Raw genomic sequence first — 27,015 nt, forward strand, 5'->3', positions numbered from 1 at the left:
AAATAGACACCTCCCCCTACCCCCCCGAGTATTGTTACTTAAATCAATTAGAGGAAAAGAAAAATTCACTTTTGCCCACTGCAAAGAGCAATGCAGCAATTCAGGAATCCCTGCTATTTTAGTTTAAGTATGCGCTTACATACAGCAGCAGATCAGACACATTTCTTTAGTGCATTTAAGATACAAGTGAAGAAATATTGGCCCAAACCCCAGATTCTCTACTCCAGCAAAAATTATTCTGTAGTCTGTGAATGTTTTTCTTATGGAAGGAATAAAAATTTAATAAGGTTTCTTTGCTTCTTATTTAGGATATATATTCAGTTCTTACCCAGATATGTTCTTGTTCTCTTTCTGATAAATAAATTTAGAGACAACTGCATGTGCTCAAAGCCCCTATTAAAATAAATGCACCATCTGTATACATACGAACAAAATGTAACTTTGATGAAAGACCAGCTGATGGCTGTGTCACGCATCCTTACTCAGAGTGAGCTGAGAGGCACAGTGCTCTGAGTGCAGACCCCAGACTGCCCCCTGAGCTGCTGTCTCCCTTCTGGCTCTCTCCCTGTCTCCGGGAGGTCAGAGCTGTCCCTGTTCCCCCAGGCAAGATGCACAGATCAGTTCGTGTTCAGCTGAATGGGAAAGACAGTGGTAGCCCTGAATATTTTTTTCTTCATCTTCCGTTGTATATCTTGCCCAAGGAAGGAGGATGACACCCAATACCCTTGTATTCTGTTACGTGGGCTTCAGCATCAAGTAGAAACCGAGACTAGAGTTTCCTTTTCCCACGTCCGCAGACTACACGTCAACCAGTCAACAAGCAATGATGCCAATCTTCCTACTCTGTCAGCAGAACTAATGCTTTTAGCAGCAAGTTATGAGCCTCTCTGCTTGAGCAGCTGTTTACTTATTTCCAAACACCCACTTTCTGAGGATGCCAGCCATCCAGCAATCTTGGTCAATTAGCTGTTGCTTCCGAGCATGTCCCTGACATACGAAAAGCAGGTCTAATGCTAAAGATGACTCCATCCATTTGGATTAGGTACACGGATTGTTCCCTCCTCAGTTCTGTGGGAGGGGATGCTGGAGCTCTTGTTTGCAAACTAGCTGGTTTCAGACGACTTGAGTCAATCTGCATACTCAGCGAAGATATTCCAGAGAATATATTACCAGTTGTCAAGATGATAACTCAGTGGAAGTGTAATTCGTTGAGCAGTAAAACTTCCTGCGCGTGCAGCTCGCAAGGCAGTAATCTACAGAAACACAGCGTGGAGGGCTGGAATGCAGGAAATCAGTGACTTTCACAATATGACACTGCTTAGCAAGAAGTTGTCATTGAAACCCAGTGTTCACATTTCCAATTTAGTTTGCCTTTAGCTCTCATGCAAGCAAAGTCCTCACGGTACTGGGAAGGAAAGAGAGAAGGGGAGGGAAGGGAAGGAAGCAGAGCTGGAAGAATGAGCGTGAGTTATAGTGCATGCTGTGTATTGCCCATAAATCCTGCCTGCAGCATTTACAGAAATGGAGAAATAATTATCTACTAACTTTGAGGTGTAATCTGCAAAGTCCCGGTGTCAGCATGGTGCTTTTTGTGACACTAAGCCTGCAGGGTTGGGCCTGATGCTGTAAAACAGCTGTGTGCAGAAATGCATCCTCTGTTTTAAACCACACGTAAAATCCACCCGGCTGGCTGCAGGGCGAGGGGCAGGGGGCCTGGGGGTCCACAGGGCAGGCTGCAGTTCGCTTGGTATGCTGCAGGAGGGAGGAGAAGGATGTTCAGCCTTGTTCTCCTGTGACCTTTGCTTGCTCGTGAGCTCCAGAGGGAGCTGTGGCTTGCCTTTTTGCTCAGAGATGATCTTGCTAGAAGTAGAGAGCAGCAGAGGAGGGATGAACGTGTGGTCCCGTGAATCCCTCTTTTCCTCCCTTTCTCTTCACTCCAATCCTTTGTAAGAAAAGTGAGCTCGGCTTTTGTTAGCTTTCTTCAGCTTTTATTAGCTTTCCTTTTTTAAAAGTTGTTTATAAAGCACTCTGATGAAAATGTGTGTAAATACATAAAATTAAATCTATTTTCTTTGCTTTTAATGTTTGTGAGGATGTAATAGAAATCGGTGTGAATACTGAAGTCTCATGAAAAGGAGTAAAATTCCAGGACTGCTACAGCTGTGCTTTTTCTTCAAAATGGAATTCAAAACCACACACAAATAGCTTTTCTTTATTATTAAAGCAGAGATGTGCTTGTTTGATGCAAAGTTGATCCGGACAAATATTTCATTTTGAGGTACTGTCAGCGTTTGCCTCTTTACGCTCAACAAGACTGATTACACTGAAAACAATGCGTAGCAAACGAGGATGCAAGGTTGTACAATCGGTGATGCATAGCCACACATTTCATTGTCAGCTCTGACACCCTCTTGTTCTGGGTGTGGGTGGCTGGTTTGCATAATCACCAGGCGGTTATTTATCAGTAAACACACCAGGCAAAGCCTTCTATTTCCGCTGGCAGCCAGTCAGACCTGGTTGATTTATACCTTTTTTGAGGCAACGTGTGTTTACATGCAGAACGAACACGAACTTTCGGGCTGAAAGCCTTCCTCCTCACGCCGAAGAGGTAAAGGAGACTAAGGCTGAATGGCGAAGGCATGGTGCTCCCATTCTGCCCTGCCAGTTCACAGACTGAGAGCATTAGAAATGCCAGACCATACAGGGATGGACATGAAAATCCCAAGGCATGTTGCTCTACATTTGAAGCAAACCGGTAGCAAATTTGGGCTCGGTTTAGGGATAACCCATCTCTGGTTGGCTGCCATGGCGTTTAGTTTTACTTATCTCCTTCGGTTGAGAATGTGAAGCTGCCAAAACGAAACAGAAGCTTTTGTTTCTCTGTCCAGAGATTTTAGGAAGGGAAGAGAAATGTTTAAAAGCAGTGGAAACAGTGCCAATATATCTGAGGGGTAAGTGCTCAAAAAACTGATTGGACTTATTCTTATGTTGCCATTATGCGTCATCACTGCTTGATAACTGTGAAAATATATAAATACGTGTACAGCTAGTGATACTGCTAATGATCTACATGCCATGTCAGCTCTTTTTGGAACATAAAATGAGTATTGTGGTACTTTTTCCCATTGTATTAAAGAAAACAGAGTTGTGTTGCAGAATATATTCATTCTAGAAATTTATTTTCTGCTTTTTTAATTTGTCTGGGTAAATAAGTTCGTCATACACGGCTATGCCTGTAATTTCTTAAATGTACCCCAAGCACACCAACTGACCAGTCATGTCAATGCTTAAATTGCATCTAAAACCACACAGAAAAAAGGCATGAAATGCCTCTGGCATCTGAATTTTGAAATGTGACCGAGGGCCACCTCTAACTGGTGTGACCATTCGTTTTCTCTGGTTTGTCTGTGGGGAGGGTTTTCAGAAGTGAGCTGAGACTCACTCCTGCCACGTGGCCTCCAGTCCTTCATGGGAATGTGAGAGGATCCTCTGGCAGAGGAGAAACCAGTTCATGTGCCAGCAGTGCTAAGACCTAGAGCTCTAACAACAACTGCTTGCTATGAAGAGCTTGCAAACAACCTGTTTGTTTCTATGGAGCACGAAACCAGTCCCACGTGCAGCTGACTGTAAACAGGAAAAACCCTAAAACATTACACAGCAGTTTTTACCTACTAAGCCAGTGGGCAGGAAGCAAATATTAGCCTTTGCCTCCTACTTAATCATGTTTCTCTTCATTCATCACAGACGCAGGTCCTTTTTTTTTTAAAAAAAAGTTTTTATAGCATTAAGCTAAATAAAGCAGACTGTATCCCAGTTGTGGGAGTGGAACGTAGGCTCAGATTAAGGAGAGAAAACATATTTTCATCCTCTTCGGAAGCCCGGTTGCAAAAGGTTATACCAAGATGGGCAAGAAAACCTCATAAACTGTGGAAGGGTGGAGAAGCATGCTGTGGGTTGGTAGCAGCTGGAGCATTTAGGGGAGAGCTTTGCTAGACTCCAGTCATGGTCAACTCTTTTTCTTTGATCTGTCTTGAGATGTGGTAGTATGTTTAAAGCTGGAAACAGCACTTTTCTAATGTTCTCTAACCTCAAAAACAAGATGCCAAACATGAGGTGTCTTTTTTTTTTTCCTTTTTTTTTTCCCCTCCTTTCTTCCCTCCAGCTTGTTCCTGCCAGAACAGACTATTCAATCGTGTGCTTTGCAGCCAGGCAGAACTGTGCATCATGATTCCCTCCACTGAAAGAGAGGAGAGCTGCAGTATGGGGATTGAGAGGGCTTTTGTTGCTGGAAGGAATTTTTTTACTAGCTTTTTTCTCTGTGTGCGAGAGACATAAAGTGCTCTGGAAATGTACAGATTCTTCCTGCCAAGAACGGTTGTTTTCACAGCTCCCCTTTTGCCAATTTCAAACTAGTTAAGGAATAATAGTAAAAATAAGTTTTCACATACATATCCTAAACTCCCTGGGTGACAAATATTGTTGAGCAATAGAATCTGTAAAAGTGCCAAAAAAACTATTTCCCCATAAGAATAGAAGAATCGAATATGAATACTGATGCTAAGGTGAAGAGGGAGTTTTCAGTGACAAGAACAAAGGCAAGGCTGAGGCATTATTAGCCAACTGTCTTAATTAAGCTAGAAGTATGATGTTCCGATATTTCTAAGGATCTTGATCAGCTCCTCTGCCTTTGGCTTTATTTTTTTCTCCCCAAAATATTTAATGCAAAATAATTAATTCATCTCCAAATACAATGAACATTACTCAATCTGAATGCATGTAATATTTAAGGAGGACTGCAGCAAAACATTCCACTCCCCACGTTGACCTGACATAATGCTATTCTAATTAACAGGTTGGTTCCAGACCCAACATAGTCCTCTGTGTGCTGTGATAGAAATATAGAAGAACAGGGCATAAATCAATGCGAAATATTCCATTGAACTTGCACAAAAGGGATAAAAACTGTTAATGAGTCAGAGAACATTGGAAAGCAAAGGGAAGTTTGTAACTTACTTTTCTGACACCTTCTTCCAGTGTAGCCCTCGGTACAGGAGCACACGTTGGTTCGAACACAGTGCCCACCGTTCTTACAAGGAGGAATGCAAACAGCTAGAGAAAGGAAAGGAAAAGTGTAGTGCACTGAAACCATGCCAGGTATCAATGTTACCTACATATAGCCTCTATTTAGGTGTCTGTGCTGGGAGAACCACCTGCAGAGGCTTTTTGTTCAGTCAGGGTAGATAAGGTGTCTCTCCAAAGGGTGATTCGGGTAGATACCGAGCTGAAAAACTTGATTCTCCCTCGTTTCTGGAAGGACTGTGGGATGCGAGTCCTTGCACCTAAGGGTCTTTTTTAGATACCTGCAGTTAAGCAGTGGGAATATTGCAGAGAATCTCTGGCTTTTAACTCTAGCTAAAGGGCTTTTCCAAGGGCTGCTGCCCTTGAAATATAGAACAGTGTTTTATATTTGATAACTTCGTTTTGGTACTGTTTCTTTCCCCTTTCTCAATGAAGCTGGAGGAAGGATTTTGCTATTCTTCAGCAACCATCCACACTCTCCCCTTACCATTTCCATATTCCACAAATGTAGAGATTTATTTTCAAGTTTTGGTTTCGTTTAAACCAGAACACTTCAGGATAAAAATTCCAAATCAACTAGATGTTGAAAATCACCTTTAGTGTGGAATGTCAAGAGAAAGATCATCAAGTCACAGTTTGTATAATTTTCACTCTCTCCTTCCCCCCTCAGTATCACAAAGAGCTTCCAGCAAGATCTACTTGCAATTAGATTTTTGTTCATGAATCATTCACTTGCAAAAATATTTCCAGGGAAACAAGAGAGAGAGAAAGAGAAATAAACTTCTAATATTGAAATAGTTCAGTTTTGGTAATAACAGTGTATTTATATTCCCAGATTCAGGAGAGGTTTTCAAAGCCATGCTCAACACAAGTGTCTGTCAGCTATTTGAGCTCTAAACATGAGTTCCTCTCTCACGTCTGTTCTGCTTGGGCTAATAGGTAGTTAAAGGATTCATTAGTTTGATTTTTGCAGCACAAATGAGTTGAGCCAGAAGCCCAAGGCACTATTAGCCTCAGTTTAGAGCTCTCTCCTTTAGGAGATGGATTCAAAATCAAGTCCCGCTCGAAGTTAGGTGGAGCGATATTTGATCAGATATTTGAGCAGGGACCTAGAGAAGTCCTATATAAGTCTCCCACCCACTACACGCTAGGATGGTCAAGCAGTTGTTATGGTGAGGCGTGTGTAAAGATAAAGGATCATCTGGCTCTGAAATGTAGTGTAGTGCACACTATAGGCTCTGCAAAATGAACAAAGTTGACCCATGCGTTAAAGTTTAATTGAATGGATGCTAATTAGTGATATCACTGACTTCAAACAGTTTTAAATTAATTGTTTAGTTGTCATTAATGTCATCATAAACAAGTGCTTACTCCGTCACGATACCATTAAGAACAATTTAATGCGGATTTACGACAGATCATAATATCCAACGAGCACACAGGGAGTTATGACAAGGAAAATCTCTGGATATACTGCATGTAGGGGTAGGTAATGATATATTTGTATTTTCAGCCTGGATCTTTTATCAACATGATAAATAGGACTTTCTTACCTCTCTGGCACTGCGGCCCGTAGAATCCATAAGGACATGCACATGTGTTTGGCCGTACACAGATTCCGCCATTTAAGCACAGAGGATTGCACACAGCTGTATGTGAAGGTAAGATAAATGTATTAATCTGTTATCAGTCTGATTTTTTTTAACAGTACATACTCTTTTGCTACTGCACATGTCATTAGAATAAATATTTCTAGTAATATTGTGATAAATTTCACACAATCCTTGCTGGTCAGTTGGGCAGTGGCATTTATTTATTATCATCACAGTGGGAGAATTTCAGTGGTGTTTTAGCATAGCTCGGAGGATGAAATAAAATATAATGTAATAGTTTATCTCTGATATCTTTCTTTGATTTGCACAGCTCATTTGCTTTCACTTCAGTAACCTGACCAAACCTGATCCCAGGGCAGCAAAATGCAGTCACGTTGCATACAGCCTGGATAACCTGGGGATGGGATATTAACCATTTGCTGCTTTGTCTGAGTGCAGCAGGGCATAGTGGCATTTTGGTGAAGTTGAATAGGTATGCACCACAAAACCTCTGTTTGTTCTGCCTCATTTAAATGCCAGCTACCATGACATATTAGCTTATGCATCATCAATAAAATCACTGGCTTTGCCTGTTTATTTATCTGTTATTACTGTAGACGATGTAACAGGCATTAGAAATTAAAATCTGTCTTGCATATTTCTATGTGACAAGTACCTGACTTTTGAAAAAAAAAGTATTAAAAGTATTTGAATTGTGATCTGCTTTAATTGGGAAATCACTGTGTGAAGAATAAGGATGCTCACAGTTTTCATTATAGAGTGACACTTTAAAGCAGTCTTTTTCCTTCCATCCCTTTCGTTTTTCATTGTCTTACAGAATAGCCCATTAAATAAATTAAATAAATGTAAGCTTAAATAAATTAAGGGTCACTAGAATATTTCATAAGAACTAAAGGAGAAATAAAATGTCAATTTGGAAAGAGAAAAAAGCAAAATTGCAGTCTAGATGAGAGGCTTTTCTGACTAAGAAGCAATCACTTATGAACTCAAAATGGACTTCATTCATTGCTAATGGTAGATTTGGATTAGTTCCCTCATTGTCCCAGCTAGTTCACAGATGTCCACGCTCTGTCAATGTTTATATTTCCATCGATAAAGTACCCTATGTTTCTTTTCTTTTCTTTTTTTTTTTTTTTCTTTTTTTCTTTGATATCAGCATATATCCAACTATTACTCTAACATCACTTTAGGAAGGAAACCCCAACAGTCTTCACAAAATACTCTGTTTAGCACACACAAAACAGTGGTGGAGAACTGAGGCTGATATTCTTTCATCCAAGGTATTGTGAGACAAACAAATCCTGCATCTGCTGTTCTGAGTTGGAAACTACTGCCTCTGTTGCTGCTGCTTGTCCTCTTAGAATAATCCCATTTAAATCTCCCACCAAAATAAAATTGCAAAACTCTGGGAGAGTAATCTCTGGCTGGAAAAGGAGATGGGGGGAACCAGAATAGCGAGCAGCAGTCCCAGTCATTTACGCTGGATCTTAGCTAGGTTAATTTATGTGTCCTCAATAGGTCTGTCATTTACAGCAGTCTCAGGGAGGAGGTTAAAATGACATCCCTCACCTTCCAGGAGAGGTAATGTAGGCTGAAGGTGTCTGAGTCATTTAATATTTGCCATGGCAGAGGCAGACTGCTTCTGTAGCCTTGAGGTCTGGAACTGATTAAGGTACTCCTCATGCTTGCTCCTTTTCATATTTCACTGTTTTGCATGTCTTGTCCCAGGTGAGTGCTATAGTTGTGCCTTGGGAAGAAAGAGTATGCACTCCATCTTTTGCACTTCGGCCCTGAGAGGAAAGTCTGAGCTATAGCTATTCAAATAGGGTTCAAAACCATGAGTCCTGACTAGAAATAGGTACCTAATTCCAGTCCCCACCTCACTCTCACTGACTGATGGAGGTGGTTTTTCCTTGAGCACAGCTTTCGTAGGTACTCTGCAATTATTAAGTGCAGCCAGGAGTAGCTAAATATCCTATAGTTAACAGCAGGGGGAGAAAAGTTCTTCTGAACCTACTTTTGTTCTGTCTTACACAGTTAAGAGCCATCTTCTGGAATGGCAAGACTGAGTCCAAAAATGGACCAAAAAACCTCAGTAGTTAATAGGTAAGCTTTTGATAACTTACCTTTTTTGGTTTATTTTTCTGCCTTAGACTATATATTAGAACTGCACGTGTAGTTGCTAACTTAGCAGCAGAAGCCACATTTAATTGCTTGCATTCCCTTCCTAGTTTAACCATCCCTCCTTCTATTTCTGTCCCACATAATGTTTATTTTTAAGTTCTGATTTGACTGTAAAAATCACCAAAAGTCAAACTATTTTTCTTTCTCTCCCACCTTGAGAGAAATGTATAGGGTTAAAAGGAACAAAGCGTGGAAATTGCACAGATCTCATGCAAGCCATTGTCCTCATCTCCACCACTGAGGCACTAGGGCTGCAGGGCAGGGCTCCTTTGAGCTCTCCGTGGACAAGGCCAACAAAGAGTGAGTTTATGTCTGTGGCCATGGTGATTTTTTGAGCATTTCCACTGAGATTACAAATCAACATAGCTCCAAAATCTCCAGTGAGAACCATTCTCATTGGCAGAAACTATCAAGCACCTCCTAAGGTTGTAACTGCTGATGTGGTGAATAACTTTATTTTCATTTCTGTGCACACTAAGAATAAATTCCAGAATTGTGTGAGCTTATAAAAGCTGCAAAAAGATTCTGCTTGTGGGTTTCCTGTAAGTGACCCTGAGATTCACATAAACAGCTAAACTTATGAATACTTACACAATCTCAAAGCCTTCGAGGTTTTGCCCTTTACTAGGTCTCCTGCTCTTCTTACATTTTAATTCTTCAAGCAATTCCCGCTCTGACTGCTGAATTGCACAAACCACATGGATTTCAGGCAGCAAAAGAAATGGGGGACCAGTTATTTCTAACCACTTACCGATTTCGCAAGACGGGTTGCTCCATCCACTTTTGCATTTGCACTCATCTGGCGACACACAGACCCCACCATTATGGCAGTGTCTGTTACACACCACTAGGAAAAGCACAAAGGATCTAAATCTGTTATCAGTAATACCAATTTTGATTCTTAGAGATGCTCTAATACAGCAAATAACTAATGGTTTTAGTCCAAGAGTTAAACTGAGGAATGAATCTGTCTCTTCCCATGGTTTTCTTTCTTTTTTCTGCCCGCTATTTCCGTCAGAAATCTTGCATCTAAAATTCTTTGGTCTTTAAGTATTCAAGCTACCCTGTTTCACAGATAAAATTATATTCCTGTCAAGGGCAGCCTGATACTTAAATCAGCAGCAAGGACTGTAATAATGCAAGTGCATATATTTCGCCATTCAGCTAACATAGAAGGGTTTGAAGGCTGATTTTTTTCCCAGATGTTCTATATATTGAGACTCTTTTGCAACTTGTTTTGCACAGTAACACGACTCCTAATAGGCATGGCCTTTTTGTGTTCTCAAAATTAGTGTTACTGCATTCACTCACACTACCTTGAATTTCATAAACGTTACTATAAATAACATGGAGGTTTTTGCTTTGTTTTTTTTTTTTTTTTTTTCCAGAAGCACTTTTATGTAGAATATGTTGATATAGATGTGCATATTTTTACATAATACAACTATGTTGCTGGTGAATATATGCACTGAAATAGTTCAGCTACTGTATTACTTCTATATATTATACTTTGATTTCCTTGCTGTATTCAACCATAATTTTAAGGAGAAATAGAGAAAATTAAAAAGTTTTTTTTTTTTTGTCATATCATTTTCTGCAAATTCAAACGTGTAATTGGGAAAAAAGCCTCAATGAATTTGTACATACTTGTTTCACATCGAGGACCAACAAATCCATAAGCACAAGAACAAGTATTTTGAGCTACGCAAGTGCCTCCGTTCTCACACGGTGGATCACACTGCACTGCAAGAAGCACAGGCAGAATAAAGCATGAGAAAAAGAAAACACCTCGAGTACTACATTCTGTGTGGCTATGAGCACAGTACTTGTTACTACTTTTCACCATTTTATTAATCCAACAAGAAATTTGGCTACTAGGAAAAACTGCAGGATAAAAACGGATATCACATTAGTAATGTGGTGCTAACATAGTCGTGTTTAACTTCTGTGCATACCCATTTGTAAGTAAATATTTTTGAAGTCTAAAATGGACTGAATACAAATGTAGTTCACAATATGAAACACCTTGCCCTTCCCTCTGTACACATTAGCCTCGTGGACGTTCAGTAAGCCTTAATGGGTGTCAAAAGTTACCCCAGAGCAGAGGTGAAGTGTTTCCTCTGGATAAAAGAGTTGTAAGGAGATTTGTCAGCAAAATGACAAACATTTAAGCAACAATTTAAATGTTTAATGGGTTGTTTGAGGTCTGCAGACAAAGAAGAAAGTTAGATAATGATTTCTTGATGTATTGCAGTACGCAGTGTCATTCTGTGGAAGGGGGCATGTGCAGGTGTATGGCATAAAGCTGGAAATTATTGCAGCTCTGGAAACAGGTTATTTGCTGAAGACACTTAGTTTGTTTTTTAAATGATGGTCGTTACATGTCAAGCAATGAACTCCTCGATTCCAGAAAAGAGATCTGAATGTCAGGGACTGTTGAGGGGGTTTCACATTGCTTATCTTCTCTGCCTAATGAGCTGTTTATTCTGAGCATTTCACATATTCAGTGGAGAGACAAAAGCTGATTCCCAGCTGGAGTCTGATTTAGGCACATTCTTAATGCATTTAATTGTTCATGGGCAAGAAAAGTTTACCCTCCTAAACCTAATGACAAAGGTAAGCACCTAACATTTACTATCATGAATACTTGTATTTGTAACTCTCTAACAAGAGGTACTCTTCTACGCCACATCCCAGAGACGGAGGGAGAAGGCACTGCCGTAGGAAATGCACTGAAACTTATCTTAAGGAGCTCTGGGTGCAGGAACAGAGCAAGACGTGTGTCTGCTGGCTCTCCCTTACGCCTTCAGAAAAAATATCACACTGCATAACAGAATGAAAAATATCTATCCACAAGCTTGGGAAGTGAACACAGAGAAAAATGTTGTACTTTGGCACACTTTACTGGCAGGGTTGTATTTTTTATAATGGGTATGAAGCTAAGCAAGGTTATTCCAAGGAAAAATGCATGATAGTGAAAGACACTACAGAGATCTGAAAGAAAGCATCTTTGATTTTCAGTATTGTTACCAAATAAATAAATAAATAAATAAATTTTTCTTACAAATGTAAAATGGACTGTGTAATTGGAACACTAAAGGACAAATACTTGTGGCATGACAGAATTTAAATGAAGCTCATGCTGTGAAGGCCTCACCTCTTGGGCTATCACCAAGCCTTCACAGAAAGCCATTGCATCTGAACTTTGCCATCCAAAACATTATGAAAGCCACCACACATATTTTAATTGCAGTTATAAAGACAAACTCCAAGAAAGTACCTTTAAATAAATCCTTTCACACAAATAACATTAAAGAAATGTATTTGTTATTAGATCTGCTCTTCAGGTAGTTCAGTATTTACATTTCCTGTTACCATTAGGTTTTAAGGGTGAAATTTTCAGTGCTGTATTAATATAACTTCAGGATTTGACATGCTTGAGCGGAGACAACTTGATATAGTTTAGATCCATACCACTCATGCTGGGAATGTCATTAAGCTAAATTTAGTTTTGATTTGATGGGCTATAAGGTTTAGACGTTTCCAATTCAGCATGTGTTTAGCTGAAATTTGAAGTGTACATCGGGGGAAAAAAAGAATAAAAAAAATCGACATTTTCTGGACAGCTAAATAGATTTGGTTTAGACCCACTAAAGCAGTTAGCATCACACTTCCCCAAAGTTCTTCTGCTCCAGCCACTGGCAGCAGCTCAGAGCAGGTCAGAGGCTCAGGCGGCTCGGGGTCTTGTGCCCTTAGGGCAAACAGCAGGCAGCAGTCCATGATGAAATGGCAAGGGGAAGAAAGGCGAAAGAAATGGAAGCTGTTTTCAAAGAAATTTGTTAAACTTTTTAAATGGCAGCACTGTATTTGTAAGCCACCTCTCGTGTTCAGGGGCTTGCCATAGATCTCGCTGAAGTCAATGACACCTTGCTTTGAAATAGGGGTGCCAGCCTGACCTGTGTGCACTTGAAACATCTTAATTCCTCTGTGCTTGGGTAAGCATAGGACTTGCTAACAAGGGATTGCTTTGCAAGTAGAAATTACGACAAGCTGAACTGAATCACATTCTCTGCATAGAGACTGGGAAACACAAAACCTGGGGAAAATGTACTTTTTGAAGTACATGAAATATGTTTCCTTTCCTGTAGTATGATGGTTGCATAAAGCCTCCAGGTCCCTAAGTGCTATGCCGAGCACAGTAACATTCAAACGTATTATGCTTTATTTCAGCGTGTTTTGTATATAGCACTTAAAGTGAATGCGTCCATTTGAATAGACGGCTTTCCAGCTGGCCTTTACACATTTTGAGATGCATCTGAACTGTCAGAAAAGAACATAGTATTTTAGATATTCAAATAATGAGATCTTATTGTGACACTTAATATTAAAACACTTAAAACTATTCTATTATTGGTGAATAGCAGAAGATAAAAACTGAACACTGGCTGCAATGGCAGTGGGAGAGCAACTTTCACCTAAAAAACATTTTTCTCAGTAATAGAAATATACTGTTTATGTCAAATTCCTTTCCAAGACTTCTATCTTTCATCTTCTGGAATGAATATGTTTTTCCATAAACATTTGCTAAATTGTACAAAGGTATTGCAGTGTTTTTATACTAAACATTTTTGGATGGTATAAGATAACGGTAAAGAGAAAAACATTGTTGTAAATGGTCAATCTTGCTGTCAAATGTGTATGTTTTTGTTCATAATTTAAAGTCTGCAGGCAAAAATGGAGAAGTCCATTATTGTTTTATTTGAAAGTGCTTTTTGGAAAATATCCTGAAACTACTTTTTTTTTTTTTTTTCCATTAAAATGAGATCATGCACTTTTTATGGGTTTCTCTACGATAACTTTGAAGAAACTCAGAAATACTAGATGATGTGTTGGTTCCTCCATTTCTGATACCCTAATCATACCCTAATCAGCAAATGGCTTCCAGGGCAGAGTTATTGCTTGACATCTCAACAGCGAATAACCGCCTGTGCAGCCCAGCCTGTCAGGTCCTGGACTTGCACCACTAAGGCAAGGCTCAAAGGTATGAGGTTACCTGCAGTTTCAGTTTAAAATGTGAAAAACAGTCAGGTCAGGAGTGTAGACTACCTGGTTTCCTGTAATTACTGAACTACAATTATTTTCTTTCAAAGATGTGCTAACCTACTTTCCTAGATGTGCAGATGAAGTTTTAATATGTGCAGCACAAGGGAGGGAAAAAAAAAAAAAAGAAAAAATAAGTTGTAAGGTATCCAGATTATTGATTTTCCTCTTTAACAGACATGTAGTAAAGCCTTTCTTTTGCATGTCTTTAACAGAGAAAGGCAATAAGCGTAGGGTTAAATCATGTATTAGTGCAATTAAAATAACTCATGTGCATACTTAAATAGTCCAGCAGCCCAGAGTCCATTTATGAAATAAATACCTATCATAGCAAATAGAAAATTAACAAGATTAACTTGTCTGACTAAATTGGGAGTACAAATGCAGACAACAGTTCTGGTTAGGCTGTACTAATGGATTTTGTTTTGTGAAATGTCAGCTGAGTGCTCATCTGCAGTCAAAAAAGCAAATAAAATGTTAGGAATTGTTAGAAAATGAGCAGAGCACAAAATGCCAGACTTTATTATGGCCTGTATCCATGGTGAGCTGCATCTTAAATACCATGTGCTGTTCTGATCCCCCTGGCTTGGAAAAGCTATAGTAAAAGTGGAAAAGATACAGAAAAAAGGTGACAAGGATAACCAGAGTTACAGAAGAGCTTTTGTACAAAAAAGCCAGTAGATTAAGTCTTTGGGAAAAACAAAGCTTAGGGGGATAGGATGGAAAACTACAAAATTATATGGGGGCTGGAAAGGTTGAACAGGATATGGTTGCTTACTGTTTCTCGCTCTGCAAGACAGACAGATGTAAAGCTAGCACGCAGCTAGTTTAAAGGGAGCTCACAGTTCCTCTGTGAAGCTCATCAGTAGGACTGTGGACAGCAAAACTTTGTAGGGGTTCTAAAAGCATTTTGGTAAACTTACAGAAGTACATACTGGGAGATATCAATTACAAAGACATCACCTTTGCTTTTTTAAACACACAATCCACAACTTGCTGGGAGACTATTCTGGACAGTATTCTTCTATTTTTCCCAAATAATTCTGGACATCTGCTGTTAGCAGCTGTTGGAGACAGAGGAAGGACTTTTGGTTTGATATGGTAGAGCTTTTTGGGTGTAAAAATGTCAGACCAGACAAATGTCAGCTAACTGATTTTTTAGCCTTGTTTCATCCAGCTGTGTATCCTGAGGTTGTAATACATTCCCAACTACTTTGTCTTTCCCATTATTTTGAAAATTATTTGGTTTTGTAATGTCAAGGCAATGGTGTATTTTTAACTCCTGAGAGGAAAGCGTGACTGCTGCTGTTCGAGAATTCCCCTTCCCTCAGAAAATACTGTGCAAAACCTGTAAAATAACCCAAGAGTTTTACTGATTTAACATTTTAAGAAAACACTTTGTTTCTAAAGTAGCACGACTTTATTCTCCACAGGAAGTCTGAGGAACTTTTATGACTACTAAAAACTAGAAACATAATAGTCCTTAACCATCACCTAATCCTAAATGGTTTTAAGTTATTGACTTGATTTTACAGAACTGTCTGTTTTTTTAGCTGTAGAATTTTAGTAATCAGACACTCCCTATTGAACAAAGTTGGGGTTAGAAAAATAAAAACAAGGATGACCAGGAATTTGGCTTAAATTCTTGTTTTTCTTCAGCGTTCAGGTTTAGGTCTCTCAGAAAGAAGCACAACAAAAATGCCCTGAGCAGAATTTTTTGTTTGCTTCAACCCTGTTATCGAGTGGAAAGGACATGTTCCACCTTAGGGCACCCTAAGGAGCTCAAGAAACATAACAGCTGCTCTCAGACAGTGCCATATGCACAGACCCTGGTGAATAAAATGAGCCCAGGGAAAAGTCAGCATTTGTTTCCTTGTCCAGTGGATATGGTGTCTTTGGAAGTGCAGGCCTGTGTCCCTGTTGTGGGGAGAACACAGGCAGGCCGGTCAGTAATGGCTCTCGTGTGACTAACATTAACGAATATTTTAGAGCATTAGCCTCTAATGTTACACAGTGAAGTGTTCAAAACGATGTTTGAACTAGTTATGCATTATTAAAGGACTATTTTTTTTAATTACTGCCATAGTGAGCTGAAATGTTCAAAGCTCTGTAGGTGTTAGGACACTTCTGTAGTGCACTTTGGCTGGTGATAGGGACTGTCCTGTAACACTGCTAAGAGTGTACCATAATAGTGTGTTGGTGTTTTGATATGTATCTTTGAAAAGGACATGTAGAGTGAAAATTATCTATTTCGCAACCTCCCTCATCACCAGAGGAACTCTTGGCTAAGTTTACTCCACAAAGAAAAGCAAGCATCTTCTGCAAGTGAATATGCAGAAGAATGCAGCGGACAACCGTAGGCCTCATTTCTCCTGCTTATTTTTATTATAGCATAGGTGATGTCAGCTTTCTCCAAAATGCTCCTCTGAAATGATGTGTGTCAAGGCCTTGCCTATTTAGCAGGCTCGCCTTGACATTAGGCTGCTGATAAATCATAATGCTGCCTTTGTGCAGGAAGATAAAAGAGCTCTACAAGCTGAGAACCTGGCCAGCTGTAGGAAGGATTATGGAAGTAGGGATTCCATCCTCGAGGAACTACTTCACCTTGGCTTATCCTCGTAGTAATTAGCTGCTGTCAGAAATAAGAGAATTCAGTCCCTACTGCTTTTTATGTCAAAGCAAGATGGGTAAAAGCAAGGTCCTACTTCTTACAGATGACAAAGTTGTTGGTACTGAAGGGAGTGATCTAAACAGATAGTGCTAAGAGCATCTGAAAATATCTCAGTTTAGTTTTAGATGTCTGAGTGTAAGTCAAACACACTGAGATCTAGCTCTGCTCTTCCAAAAGAAGGAAGGAGATTGGACCTGGTGATCCCCAGGGCCTCCTCCAGCTCCTGTGGCTCTGTGATGCCCAAAGCAGGAAAACAAAATGGAGGGAGAGGACCTCTGACTAAACCAGGGGGCAGCGTGAGGGGCTTGTACAAAGGGATAAGAATATTAAAGAATCAAAATCTTGCATGATTTGTTTTAGAGGACAAATTCATTTTCAGGATGCTGCTTATTTTTTTCCCTACCATTCCCTCCACGCTTAATTTTGAATCCGCACAACTGAAATAAATAAACAAATAAATCTACATTCTGTCACAAGATAAATACTACTCAGTAAAGCATTTATTATCTCAGAGTATTTTCAGGAACTCTTATTAAACAAAGGTCACATCCCCTCAAGTTCCACAGGTATTAAACCTTGCTACCGATGGGCCGTTCCTTTTATCTCGGTGAATTTTGGCATCAAATGAGGTGGTGACAGTTCTCAATAGTGTCTGAGGCTGGACATTTTTGCTCGCTTGACATGCTGCATCAAAGTCTGAAGATTTCACAAAGTTTTGCCTCATCTAAGCTTTGATCACTTGCTCAGTTTTGCTGCCATCTGCGCTGAGAGGGTACTACTGTTTTGTGGGAAATCAGTACGATCGTGCCTGCATCGTCAGGTGCTGATAGCAGACATTCTAGCAAGGCCTTAATGCAAGGAACTGTTGTCATCTTTCTCCTTCATCTGTCATGATCAGCCAGCTGCATCTGACACGCAAAGAGACGCCAGCAGCTGGAGGTACAATGGATGCTCTTCACACAGAGCTGGCGGCAGAGGCATTCCTGGCCCTGCTCCAGGACAGCAGTCGGAGGTGCGCACAGTGGCTCGGGGTGAAGCAGACAGGCTTATTATTAAGTCAGGTGATGTGGTCAGTGACAGGAGAGAAATAAAGGATGTTTGTGTACCATGTCATCAAGCCCTGAGACAGAGAATGATGTTGGCAATAAGCTATTTCAACTTAAGGACTCTCCAGAGAGGTTTTCTGTAATTCCAGTAATTGAAGAAAACATCTTGTCTTGTGAGACAGTAAAAGGCACAGGTAGATTTATGTTTTAAGGACTGTACTGATGGGCATAGTAAATTTATTTATACACTGGCAGCTGAATATCTGTATTTGTAAATATTCATCTGTACCTAGGCCTTGTCTTTGAGGGGAGGCCATCCTGCACTCCAGCTTGCTTTGAGTTTCCCAATACTCGGAGCTACATGGTGTGTTTCCAGCTCCAGGCATAAAAGATGGGGTCTTTCTTGATGGGCCAAACAACCTTCAGCCCTTTAGAAGGGTCATTTCAGAAATGTGCAAATAGGTGAAAATTACAGCATGCAGGATTATAGTAATTTTTCCTTATGCATTTTGCAGCATGTCTCCAGGACTGCTCTAAACTCAGAGGGCTGCCGTGCTGCTGGGGGCTTTACACCCCCAAAAAGACTCGTGAGCAGCAGGGAACCACAGGGGTTCTGAGCCCTGCTGAGGCCCTGCCACACCTGTCTGCTGTGGGTACAGGATGTGAGAAACCACTGGCAAAAGAAAATTCAATAGGTTACTACAAATTGAATAGATTCACTACACTTCTGCTTTGTGTAGTAAAAGGCCAATTAAGACATCAACTTAACAGAAGGATTTCAACAAAAGGTATAATTAATGAGAGCCAAGTCAGAGAACTCATTGTTTTAGAAATGTGTGTAATACTATTGCTTTACCGAGGTATTTTAAAATGCCTAATAAATAAGTCAATATATTGTGAAAACTCTTCTGGTGCTATACATTTCAGATGACAGGTTCAGTTTGATATTTAGGGTATTAGATAGATATTTAAAAGTAATTTTTAAGATAGCAGAACAATTAGTTTTTCATAGAATATGTGTTGTATAGACAAATAGAGTCAATTTGACTCTTTCTTACAAAGTTTTATATGGTTTCAAATGTAATGATTTCAGTAAAATGAATCTGGCCTTAAGCAAGGGCAAGTAAGATCACAATCTAGTCCTGGTTTCAGTAGATTAGATATTATCAAGTAAATATGTCATTTTTGTAAGCAGAAAGAACTTCTGAGTTATAGAATAAGTTTTTCTATTACTTTAAAATGTAATTGGCTTTGAAAAACAGTATGATCTCAGCTGGCAACATCTATAAATATATAATCAAAATTATTTATAATTTTTGAAAGTGATTTTATTTATACTTAGAAATATATTTAAAGGCACGAAGGAATTTGGAAGAGGATTTTCTCCCTTACCTTCACACATGATTCCGTTACCGCTGTATCCCGTGGGACAAGGCCCACATTTAAACCCTCCATCTTCGTCTGGCTCACACTGCACACCACTGAAGCATGGCGTGTTAGCACAGATGATGTCCTGACGCATGCCACTGATGGTTTTTGGCAGTTCCACATGGTCCATTGCTGCCTTGTATGCCTGCCTGAGCGCTGCGGTCTGTGCTGGTAGCCTTGCAGGGGGAACAGGCCCAGGTGGGATGGTGGCAGTCTGGGGAGCTGTGTCAAGGGAATAACCTAATGGATGAAAAGAGGGTCTGAGGTGTGTTTCCAAAGATGTTTGCTGCTCTGTCGGGAAATTTTGGGAGGGTTTGGTCTTTGAGACTGTGATTTGACTGGGCCATTTCCTGGGAAGATAGCTGTATCTGGAACAAGCTTGCTGAGCAGCATGTGGCCTTGCAACGAATGAGCTTGCATTTGGGTTGTGATGAGAAGGAGCGGTCCGTGTTGGACCTGGTTTGTACTGCTTAAAATGCACAGCAGTAGGGGTTGTCACACTGACAGCTGCTGTTCTGCGGTCTGGTTCCTTGTGCAGAAGGAAAGTGTGTGCATCACTTCTTTTTCCAAGAAAAGTCTGTTTCTCAGGTGCCATGGACTCCATAACATATTTTTTTTCTGACAATGTCTGAGCCTGGGAAATCTTCCTTTTCAATGTAAGAAATGGAGTGTTAATGACTGTGTGGTTTCTTTCCATAAAGTACGTAGTTTGTTGTCTTGGAACTTGGGTTCGGGAAAGAAGGGAATATATGTTTCTTAATGTCTTGCCTTCCTGGTGAGAGCTTCTAGCATCTTTGCTATTTCTCTCAGCAACATCCACATGGCTTTGGGAAGATCTTGAATCTAGGGCAGAAGGAAGATATATACTAGTCAAATTTGCTGGTTTAAAGAAACCACCATGACCATTTAGATTATGAGCTAACAACAGAATATCAATTCTAGAAGTAAATGCAATAATCTGCCATCTATATTAAGGGTTTATCTATGCTGGCTGGTGTAGAAATGTCACAGTATTGTCTGCTATGGGTAACGACAGCACTGGATGCACAGGGAACTGCAATACAGAAACTTACAGAATAAGTTTATGAGCTAGATGAAATATAATTATGCTGGTCTGATATTAAGACTAAGATAGTAACTCTCAGTGGTAGACAGGCATTATTCTTTAAGGATCAGCACTGAACTTATGGGGGATAACAGCCAGGCAAAAACACTTGCCATGCTGTTCTACTAGTTTTGACCTATGCTAGTCCATGAGGTTTTGGCACTGTGTGCCATTCTCTCATGCTCCCTACAGTTGTTGACCACCTGAGCAAGCATTTGTTTCTGATTACCTGCATATTTTGCAGTAGTGTGCTGGGAAATGTCCTGCTAGGCAGTACCTAGTGCAGAGACTTTGCATTCAAGTTCTTGCAGTCTAGGAGTAAGACATGACATTGCAGTTTGGGACAGATAGATATCAGAGATGGAGAAATAAAGAAATGATAAGACGGTCCTTGGCAAGATCACGTCCTAGACAGATTCTAGTCCAATCACATCAGTGTATAACTATGCAATGCTTTTGTAGTCCTTATGGCAAAGGAAAGTTTGAGGAAAGCATGTAAAGGAGACAAATGGAAAACCTTTGTTAGTACTGTGTACAGCTCCCTCCAGACGTGAGGGGCAGCATGTAAGAAAGGCTGCTGGCTTGTAACTGTCACCCACTTGTTACAAAGCCAGCCACCTTCTCAGTAGTGTAAGGAGAGATGATAGATGGGGAGAGGCTAGTCTGTGAAGGGCCTTGAAAGTGGAGACAAGTAGTTTGAATCAATACTTTCAGGAAGATTAATGGCTATCTGCTGACTCTAATGAATGGAAGAAGCTATTTTTAACCACTTCTGGCATACTCACTCCATAGGAAATGGAATGTATTGGATCCTGAACGAAAAAAACTCACTTGGTTCTAGGGTTAACCCCACGTGGGATGTATCTCTACCTTTTAAATATTAATCACTTTCATAAAACTCCTACTGATGTAGAAATTAGTCATAGTTAGCAAGAAGAGAGATAAAGACACTCGGCAAAGGTCAAAAATAAATTTAGAGCATTGACTAGATCAAAGGAAAACCTGGCATCCAAAGCTGTGCTGATTTGGCTGGTAAACAGTGTCATTCTTCTGGCTGATGAGTTTTTGTTGCCCTGAAGCATCACGTTTTGGAGTGGTACGTGGTAGTGGATCAAGTTATGGGCATCAGCAGTAGGCAAATCCATGGATTTTACTGTCCAAGGCAAGGCTGATGAATGATGAGATACACAGAATGGAAGAAAGGAGATGGTGAGGAGGGGAGGACATCAGTGACAAGAGCAAGAGAAGATAGGAGAAGTCAAATGATTTTTTAAAATGAACCTGAGATAGAAAAAGGAACATCTCCACAGAAAGTTACCAACAAAAGGAGACTATTGCTGCCTTTAGAAAGTTTGATTCAGGGACCAGAAATCAACAGGCACTGAAGGGCCAAATGACCTCTCTAACAAATTTCCTAATGACACATGATTATAGCTTTGAGCTCCTTCCACTGTATTGTAATCAAACATTTCTTTTTCATTTAGCTGAATTTTAGTGACTGCTGAGGGGGCCAGACTGGCTATCTGAGAAATGAAAGTCTTTTATTTCCTTATTAGATGATATATGATATGCCCACCCTGCAAATAAGCTTCCGTCTTCCCTTTTTAGGGGGGGCATGCTGTTTTTGGGGTGTAGCTGTAATAATTAATTTTTTTCACCTCAAATAAAACTGCCAATGAAGAGCAGTAAATATTTTGGTCGTTCATCGCATGTATGGATTAAAGTCCCTCATCTACTTTGCACAGGCCACCAAACTTCATAAGATACTGTCACAGGAACTTTGGTATTGGTCAAATGTGGCTACATCAGTGTCCTTTCAGCTTTCATTTTATCATATATATCACTTATAAAGATACTGTGCAATTTAGTTGGGATTAGAATCTGATGGCATTTTTCCGGAATACCTGAAAAATTATTTCTGTAGTTTTCCAGATATCTAAATACACCAAAACAAAGAAATATACCAAAAGATTGCAGACTCAGTTGTCTGTAGTCAGCAGCTTTCTCAAATTCTGTATTACTTCAATTTATTTTCCTCCCAGTTGATCAATATTTTCAAATGTATAACCCATTATCAATGCAGAAGTGTGATTGTGTGAATCTGGTTTTCACTGTGATGCCACAGTATGATTACATATTGGACTGGATGAAAATCACACAAAAAAATGACAAGGCAAAGTGCTCAAGGTTATATGACAGTACAAAAATACATTTTCACTACTGTTAGTATTTCTGCCTATACTAACAGGGAAATGTGCAGCAGTGGGAACAACTGAGTTTATTTTCCATGGACTTGGAAAAGAGACTGAGAAGTTGATGCTTTGTTCCAGCTGTGCATAGAAAGGGCTCCATTCCTATCAAGAATTACGTCACTGTAAGCACAGTGTAACACCAGGAAGAATCAGGCCCTGCAAAGATAGATGCCTTTGTTTTCTCCCCTATCTGGGGAAGATTAGAACAAGAGTGACAGAGACCAGATCTCAGAGACAGAAGTTTAAATCCCTCATCCAACTCAACACCAGGACACTTTCCATCTGTTTAGGAGTTCCCCTACATGAGAAGCCCTCGGCAACTGGTTTGCCTGGTGTTTGAGGTACCTTGTACTGCTTGTGCTAAGATTATAAATCAGAATCATCATAACCAGTATCTGGCTCATGCTTGCCAATGCCATAATGGCATTGTTAAGGCACAGCAAATTCTGATTTCTTCTCTTGCCTGAATTGCATTTTGTAGTGACCTACTAGATTATTCTGTATATGAAGAGGATTATGTTCATTCTGGAGATAATAAAACAGCTATATAACCTAGTGAAAATAGCAGTTCATAAACAGAGCAGACACTCGACAGTATCTTAAACCCAGGGTGAGTTATCACCACTGAAACACAGTAAAGAAATCTAATATATTTTCTCTCTTTTGAGTTTGTCTTTTTTTTTTTTTTTTTCATTTTCAAGCTTTCAGAAACAGGCTACATCTAGACTTGGATTAAGAGAAATCACATCCCCTCCTGGCACCAATCATTTCTGTTTCCAGAGAGACAGCATTTCATACTTTGGTATGGTGGACTTTATGGACTTTATGGACTTTGGTATGGTGGACATACTTTGACATGGTGGACTAAGTCAGTGACCCAGGTGTCATTCACCCAAGACTTCACTTAGACTCGAGCATCTCCGTACATTTCTACCCAAGCAATATGCCTTGGAGACAGCCTCTCCCTGAGACACAACTAGCAGCTGACACCTCAAGCTCTTGCTGTAAACCTCTTGTAGACATGAGTAGTTGCTTCCTCTTCATTGCTGTGCTTCTCTTCACAGCTATTAGAGTAAGATTTTTTTTTTTTAATGTAACTTTTTCATTCAATCACAAGTAGCAGACACTATCAGCACATGCAATCTCTGTGTTGTAATCCAGGTGTTGCTCTGTCCTTTTTTCTACTAAAAAGCCCCAAAACAGCCTACTCTTCATCTGGAGACTGGTTCCCTCTCCTTAACAAGATCATCTGTTGATGGTTTCTTCCCCCTCTCAGTTCAGAGTGTTATGGGCACCTTTAATTCTGATCAGGTTGCAACTCTTTCAGAATTCTGTGAGTAGTTTAAGAATTCATCTCATTATTAACACAATTCAATAAATTTACAATTTGTGTAGTTTTAGAGCTATTAACATTTAGTAGTACATGCTGTGTAGCACATTTCTCATTCAGAAGAATGTCGACAGAGAAATGCTCTTCTGACATATTGCGCTATGTGGGTCATCATTTAAAATTTGAAACATCTACCAGCACATATATCTTATTTAAAATGTCAAGATAGAACAGAAAAATTACACTGGTCTAAGAAGCCTTGTTACCAGAGTATTAGGGATCATCCCATTTATCTATTTTTTTTGCATTAATATTTTTTTTTCTCTGTATTTACTTGGTGAGAAAGGGGAAATGGAGCAGCTGTCAATAGGAAGCTCTAGGGAAATTCTGTTTCTCCATCAGCTCTTAATCTGCTGTTTTATTTGATTAAGTTTTGGCATAACTTCTTTCTCTATTCAGAATACATTTAATTCCTACATCTCTTTAGCCATCCAAGCATACCCTAAAATCTTCCCTCTCCCAAATATTCAGAAATGAAACCTTGATTCTCCTGTCCTTGCTTTGAAGCATCCTTAATTCCCCTATGCTTAGATGCTGGTTGAATTTCCCCTGTCACTGAAGTCCCTTTGCTTACAATCACAAACAGTAACGCCCAGAATACCCAACTGGAAATTTCCCAAACTCCCTTAACAGAGGTACAGCTTTGATGTCCCAAATTTTACAGAAGGTGTAATGCCAGGATTATTTTTGTAGGAACAAAAGAGCTTTAAAGACTAAGACTGGAATATTATTACAAATTTTGACAGTAGCTTCAGTTTAAAGATCATGATGCTTTACCTATTTTTTATGCAAAAAAAGTGAAAAGTCAAAGATGTTGTAAAAGATTTTAGGAACACACATCAAACACAAAATAAGCACAGAGAAAAGTTAATCCCATCTTTGAAAAATTTGGAAATAGGGGATGCCAGTAATAACTTTTCTGTAAGAAGTGTCCAGATCTAGAATTCACAAATCAGAAAGATGTGAAGCTCTGTGTGTGAGCCACTAGCTGTGCATAGGCAGACAGAATAAACCAGCCAGGCTATTTGGCTCATGCTGGGCTAATGCAGCTCGACAGCTTGTGGACCTAACGTGCCCTACATCCAGACAGGTCAACACATGAGCAAAGCAATTGCACTACTCTGCATCCATCTGTACAGGCATAGTCAGCCTCAGTAAAATCCATGTTCTCAAAGCATCATTTCTGTGCCAGGTTAATTCATTCACTCATTGCTTTAATGATAAAATTAAAAGGTGAACATCTAGTTCACTGTCCCTGAGCTATGTTTCAGCCTGGTCAAAAATGAGATCGTGTTGCTGGTGTTTCTACCTGAGCAATTCTCTTCCCCTTCACCTACCAGTGCCATGAGCAGTAGGGAATATTCTATGGAGCTGGCATTAAAGCAATTCCTTCCTCTGTTGCAGACTCTTTTGTTTGTCAAATGTGGCTGCAGCTGTACGTACACAATTCTGTAAAACCATTCGTAATTTAGAAATCTGCAATGCAAATTTGTTTTGTGTGTATAAAACACAAAATCATACTACTCTATCATAATGCTTTTTGTGAAGAAAACCTGGGATCTGCAGCCAGTTCACTCACTAAACTTTCTTTAAGAATCTCCCTGTTTTGAGAGTAAATAATACCCACAAATATTAGCAAATGAACCTATGGCTGTGTCTGCTGCTTTGTAAGTATTTAATTGATTATAATTTACATATACTTGGAAGCATGCATATTCAAATTTCCTAAATAGTGAACTTTAAACTAATGTTTGTTTAGCACTGTTGTATTTTAAGTAAATTCGGGGGATTCTGCTCTGATTCAACACAGAGGCTACATTACGTTACAGGACATAGAGGACCAGAAGAACTTAGAGAACTTCACACTGCAGGGAAGTTTGGTAGAGTCTCAGATTTCTTGAAGTGCACCCTGACAAAGTTAATTCTTAAAATGTCTTCAGCAAGGACAGGAAAAGAAATTCTTATTCAGCCATTTTGAAATATTTTTTACAATTCTGATTTCACCCAGAACTTCTAAAACTACAATCAAGATACCTGATGCAACTACCTGATGAGTAGCTAGTACAGTTCTGGAGACGAGGGATCACATGTAGGCAAAGTGCCAAGATGTTGCAAGACATCAGTGACTACAAAGCTGTATGGAAAAAGTGAGCCTTTGACGAAAATAAAGTAGTCTGTTCCTTTGTTTGTAAACTCTGTTGGTTTGGGGCTGTTATTGTTTTTGTTTGTTGCTGGTGGGTCTTGTTTGTTTGTTTGGCTTGGTTTGGTTTGGTTTGGTTTCCTTTTGTTATGTTTTCTATACATTTTCAATAGAATTTTTAAAGTCAGTGTCACCAGAAATTGTGTTTTTAAAAAATGGTGTGAGCATTATTGAATGCAGAAATATGAGTGTGTTCCTCAAACAGGATTTTTTTTTTGTCTTTATCAAAATATATATTTTTATTAATATCTTTTTCAGATTGTATTTGTATATTATAAACTAGCTATTTTTCCTTACAAACAAGCTGTGTTTTCTCAACACCTCTCCTACCTGGCAGTTTATTTCATGGCTTAATTGAAAAGTTCTGTCCTAGGGGTGGGAAATCTCAAAATGTTCCATGCGCTCTCACCCCTTGCATGGGAGACCTGCTGCTCTCTGTTCCTTTGTTACTCTGTCTCCTTCACTGCTCCTTCCATTCATTGGCTGTAAACCATTCCCTTCTGCAGTTTTTAAGTGTTCTTCCTGTATTTTTCTCTGAATACCCAGCTAACAAAACAGGAAGCGAAGAAGAATAGTTGTGTTAGAAAACACCGTGGATCACCCTCTTAACCCCCTCATAACCATTTTATTGCTCATTCTTTTGTTATCCCTTGTCCACCTCTCAGACCTAAGGCTGAAAGACCAGAGGCTTTTACCTCTCATCTTTGTGTTCTACCTTCTCCAATTATTTTAGTCTACAACTGCATTATTTCAGCAGCTATAAAGAGAGAATTAAGATAGATTCCATAAAACTAAAGTATATTTTCTATTCAGGAATTGGCAGTATATTTTACTTCAGCTCAGCACTGAGAAAGATGGAAAAATTAATAAAAACTTTTTTCTTATCTGATGATGCCTTGTGGGCCTTCAGACTCTCTCATGACTTGAACAGGCTGGTAGATATACAC

At 39.6% G+C, this 27,015-nt stretch overlaps 1 protein-coding gene across 1 annotated transcript in view; it reads right to left on the minus strand.

Moving 5' to 3' along the window:
• The window catches only part of LOC118252598 (von Willebrand factor D and EGF domain-containing protein-like), a 207,373-nt gene that overhangs the window by 54,737 nt on the left and 125,621 nt on the right, over positions 1 to 27,015 (minus strand). The window contains exons 21-25 of the mRNA XM_050711673.1: positions 19,086 to 19,964; positions 10,524 to 10,619; positions 9,628 to 9,723; positions 6,633 to 6,728; positions 5,014 to 5,109 (exon numbers count right to left, since the gene is read on the minus strand). Of these exons, the coding sequence (XP_050567630.1) occupies positions 5,014 to 5,109; positions 6,633 to 6,728; positions 9,628 to 9,723; positions 10,524 to 10,619; positions 19,086 to 19,964 (1,263 nt within the window). The remainder of the gene's footprint in view (positions 1 to 5,013; positions 5,110 to 6,632; positions 6,729 to 9,627; positions 9,724 to 10,523; positions 10,620 to 19,085; positions 19,965 to 27,015) is intronic.

This window comes from Cygnus atratus, chromosome 6, assembly GCF_013377495.2.
Source record: "Cygnus atratus isolate AKBS03 ecotype Queensland, Australia chromosome 6, CAtr_DNAZoo_HiC_assembly, whole genome shotgun sequence".
NCBI lineage: Eukaryota > Metazoa > Chordata > Aves > Anseriformes > Anatidae > Cygnus > Cygnus atratus.